Source organism: Gnatocerus cornutus, chromosome 4, assembly GCF_029298725.1.
Source record: "Gnatocerus cornutus isolate USDA-ARS CGAHR chromosome 4, icGnaCorn1.1, whole genome shotgun sequence".
In the NCBI taxonomy this organism is placed as follows: domain Eukaryota; kingdom Metazoa; phylum Arthropoda; class Insecta; order Coleoptera; family Tenebrionidae; genus Gnatocerus; species Gnatocerus cornutus.
The window spans coordinates 16,248,167-16,252,759 of record NC_142236.1 but is presented as its reverse complement, the minus strand read 5'-3'; the positions used below and the strand labels follow the sequence as shown (position 1 = coordinate 16,252,759).

At 34.6% G+C, this 4,593-nt stretch overlaps 1 protein-coding gene across 1 annotated transcript; it reads right to left on the bottom strand.

The window, feature by feature from the left end:
• Positions 1-144: 144 nt before the first annotated feature.
• On the bottom strand, positions 145-1,813 carry LOC148176429 (putative fatty acyl-CoA reductase CG5065). Its single transcript, XM_088034499.1, has 4 exons — positions 1,611-1,813; positions 1,065-1,572; positions 576-1,023; positions 145-529 (listed from the first exon to the last, which is right to left on the bottom strand). The coding sequence occupies exons 1-4, from the start codon at positions 1,806-1,808 to the stop codon at positions 145-147; spliced, it is 1,539 nt and encodes a 512-aa protein (XP_087890625.1). The 5' UTR covers positions 1,809-1,813.
• Positions 1,814-4,593: the final 2,780 nt, after the last annotated feature.

Sequence of the window (4,593 nt, the reverse complement as noted above, 5' to 3'; positions counted from 1 at the left end):
TTAAAAAAAAATGAAAATAAAATAAATTTCAATCAATTGCCCCCCGTCAGTGGTTTTATGTCAAAACCAAAAACACCCTGTGTAGGTTCTATTAAGAATTCAAATAGACGTCGAAAACTCCAAAATACCAAATTAGTATGTTTATTAGTTTGTTAAAGACATCCAAGCCATTCTTTCAGTATTACAAATTTTACTAATAACATCAATTTTAATGAAGAGTATCCAAAAGCAAATAATGTACCATAAAATGTTAAAGACGAAAGATGCAATTCTTAGTCGCTCAAGTTTCTTTTTAGCCTTTTCAAAGTCATCTTCTTTCAAGACGAACTTTTTCAGACCTCTAACCATGGTGAAATTATAAAGTGGCACATCAATGCTTGATGTGTCAAATTTGAAACCGTTGACGTCACTTGAAACAAGCTGCTTTTCTAGACTCAAAAAATTGTGATTGATAAAATTCCATTGATGCTTGGTAAAATATGATAGTGCCATAGAAGAATTGTAGATCTTTCTTTGGAGCTTCATTACCCTAAAAAAAATGAATAACCGAAGCTATGGACATCTGTTTGTCTTACATTGGTTTCTTTCCAAGAATTTTGAAGATGGCATCGATAACCACGGCTGGAAGAATTTGATAAAAGAGCATTTTTACGTAAAAAACGTAAATCGATTTAGTGTATGACAACGTGGGATACCACAAGACTTTGGTAAGAGGCGTGACAGTCTTTGTTTCGTTTACACACTGTTCTAAACCGTCCTTCTGCTTCAACGGAATTACACCGCCGTTACTACAATTGTATACATTGAGATTCAATTTCGAGTCTTGATCTTCGAAAGTTGCTTGTTTCCACGCAGAAATGATGATGGATTTAACGACGATGTCCACAGGCACAAAATCCACATTCACATCAGGATCGCCATAGATGATTCTCATGATGCCAGTTCCTAAACCAGCGGTATACGCCAAAGGACCATTAAGAGAGTCAGTCCAACCGGGAAACGGCTCCTTTAAACTTGGCATAACTTTAAAAGTGTGAGCACGGGACTGGATTTTAAGCGCTTACCAACTGATGGTCGATGAATCACTGCAGGGATTCGTCCTTGGCACAAGTCTTGGACGACGTGCTCAGCCAGAGACTTGGTGAAGGTGTAGGTGTTGGGCAAAGGATGGATGTATTTCTCAGTCAACGCATTCAAGACGTTTTTATCTACTTTCTCAGCTATTTCAATGGTTTTCCTCCAGTCGGCGTGGGGAGAATACATTTTCTCTCCAATGACTTGCTGATCTGTGTTAGAGTAAGTTGTAGAAACGTGCACCAAAACGTCAAAGTTCGTTGCTTCTAGTGCTAGGTTAACAACCTCGCGCGTGCCTCTTGTGTTCAACAGCACAGCATCTTTCAAACTGTCATCAAAACGCACAGACGCAGCCACGTGGAAGATGACATTGACATCATGAATTAACACTTCTCGGTCTGACGGAGAAATTCCAAGACCCAGTTCGCGGACATCTCCGCCGACTATTCTAATCTTCTTCAAAGCGTCTGGAGTTTGAGACCTCACTACGTCAAACAACTAAACCAACTTTGATTGACATCATGTGTATAACTTACCGGAAGCTCCAACAGTTCGTTCAATCTTGTTTCCAAATACCGTCCTTTTTTCTCCCTTATCAACAAATAGACGTTCTTAATGTCAGGACACGACCGGAGGAGTTTCTCAAGAAGGACTTTTCCAATGAAGCCAGTGCCTCCGGTTATGAAGACATTTTTGTTGGTGAAAAACTTCGGTATTGTCGGCAACTCAGACATTTTGAGACTATGCTAATTAAAAGTTTACTTTTATTTATAAGAACGAAATTCAATGTGAATTGTTAAAATTAAATTTGCAACGCTAATTTTGGCGAACAGTGTAAAACAAAGACCACCCAAACTAGACGGTTTTGACCGATAAACAGAAACAATTTAAGGAACGGATTAAGGTAAGTTAGGACCCCGAATGCATTAGAGAATATTTAAAATATACATATACAGGGCTAGTCACGAGAAGATTACTTATGAAAATTATATTTCCGCAACCCAAAATACTAATACCCTGAACTACTCGATACTGCCAGAATTAGAAATAAAGTGCTGAATCCACGATTGCTTTGGAGTGGTCAATGTCACTTTGACATTTTTTATTTAAATTTCGTCTTCTTAATTCCAATCCGTTAGAGCCCCATTAGTTCGAAGTACCTCTTAATCTGTCCTATACCCAAGCTGTAAGTGCAATAATTTTTTTCCTTAACAAGCATGGTATGTTAGGTTCAGTTGAGAAACCTCACAATGTCTTTTTCAAATGATAAGAAAACTAACATGATTCTCATCTACGGAGAATGCCAAATAATGCTGCGGACCTTTATCGTAAAGATATCCACATCGAAACTGAACTGGGTTGTCTATGGACACTCACGTAACCTCCTTTACCGTAATTGTCAAAGTGGCACTATCAAAGCCTAAGCAATCGTGGATTTAGCATTTCATTTCTGATTCGAGTTGTATCAAGTGACTCAAGAAATTAGTATTTTCGTGACTAGCCCTGTATAAAGTCCTAGAATTCGCATTCGAATTAACATCTTTGTCTTATTGTAAACTCTGACTGTACATCTGTTGAATAAAATACTTTTCTAACTAACCCGATTATCAGATCAAATAATATGAACCAACCTTTGCTCGGATAAGTAAAAACTCGGATAGTGCGAAGAGTGGTTGAAATAAATATTTTTTTCGAATTTGCCGCTTTAATAGATTTATTAGAGTCAAAGCATCGACTTTAACTTAATAACCTAGATGGTGCAAAGTTCCCGCCATGATGTTCCTACTCACCAGCCATATTGGAAATAGTGGATTCAAATTTTTAGGCAACCCGCAATTTTCAAGTGTAATGTTTGACTCTAAGTTTAAATAAACCACCGAAAATAGTCTAAAGAAACATGCAAAATTTGATAAATTATGACTAAAGTTGTATACAAAACGACCAAAATAATAAAGAAGAGTTTTAATTAAAAACTAGGTTTTATTTAACCATTTTAAAAATTTTCAAAGCTGATCACTTCTACAATTTTAAATTATTTTTATACATTAAAATTATACATTATACATTATAAAAACTACAGACCATTTAGTATTTACACTCATTATTATTAGATTACGATAAAATAGAACTAGTTTATCAAAAATCACTGAGAATTCTACAACAAAGAAAAGAAAACAGACTACCATTGACTTCTTACAAATAAATTATTATTTAACTCATTATTTTAATATAATATTTTAATGCCATCGTTAAAAAAACATCTTAGAAAAGTTATAATATTTTTTTTTACCTTTTAAAATGTAAAACAAATTTTGCAATATAGGCAACATTTGATACGCCGGTGTATCAGATTTATATCATTGCATACACAAATGCTATTTCCAAGATGGCCCATGCTTGGAACACGGATTTCTACCCCCACCACCAGCTTTTCACCGTCTAGGTATGTTATAGCATGTCACTGAGTCAAAGAGATACTAATATAACCCTATAGATTGAATAGGTCGGAGTGGAGGTATAAGAAAGTGAAGCAACATGATCCTGTATATTAGGTTGCATTTTAACCTTTTTCGCAAAAATGGAATAAAATAAAAATTGATTTTTACAGTCGGAATTTTATAACTTTGGTTTAACTCCGCCTACCTTTTGGGCCAATTGAGTTTTAGCTGTAAGTCTGATTTACTCTGCAACATTTTGATAGTTCGTTGATATTTGCCAGAAGCCAGGGTAGAAATGTCTACACATTAGAAGACAAAACAAGATCAAATTCGACGAAGGTTTTACGATTAATTAAATTCCCGCAAAACTGCAAATCTTCTTGACAAGTGTGACACTAAAGTTGTCAAATTTTTGATTATGTTGTGTAAAGGAGGCTAGTCATTTCTTGATTCGACAAATTCAAATCGTCATTTGTCCATGTGGGCGGGGTTAAACCAAAGTTACAAAATTTCGACTATAGTATTATTACTTACGACTTAAATAAATTATTTTGTTTACATTACGACTAGCTGCCTATTCACTGTACAAAATGTAATAATTAAATGTTTGCAATAAAAATGCACAAATTGTTTTTGTTAAATTTATTGATGTCTAAATAATACAATTTTAGTGAACTGCTGCCGAACTGGCACGCCACGAACATCTAAATTAAAAGTTTTGTTAATATGGTGTAATCGAATTTGCAAATAAATTAAAATATTTTTTTTAATTAAAGTGAAATGTGATTTTAGCTGAAGACAGTAAAATCTTGAAGATGATGCTTTAATGTATCGAAAATATTTCTGGGTAAGTTTGTAAAAACCATTACCATTAACTTTTGGAAAAAAGTTTTGTCTGAGATAAGTCTACTTTTAAGCGTCCGACATACTCGTTCTGCTTCTCGACAAATTTTTAAAACATCAAACGATGGACTTATGAGGCCCCCTTTATTTTTAAATTTGTTAAAATCAAAATTAAAGCCTTCTGAAGTTAATGCATTGGCACAAACGGTGCAGGACAGTTTAGACAAAACTTTTTTCA

What these genes read in the sequence shown, in the direction of transcription:
- LOC148176429 (XM_088034499.1), bottom strand. Translation starts at nt 1,808, where the DNA reads ATGTCTGAGTTGCCGACAATACCGAAGTTTTTCACCAACAAAAATGTC. An exon ending in ACGAACTGTTGGAGCTTCCG is followed by an intron (nt 1,573 to 1,610) that starts GTAAGTTATACA and finishes AAGTTGGTTTAG; the next exon opens with TTGTTTGACGTAGTGAGGTC. An exon ending in GATTCATCGACCATCAGTTG is followed by an intron (nt 1,024 to 1,064) that starts GTAAGCGCTTAA and finishes ACACTTTTAAAG; the next exon opens with TTATGCCAAGTTTAAAGGAG.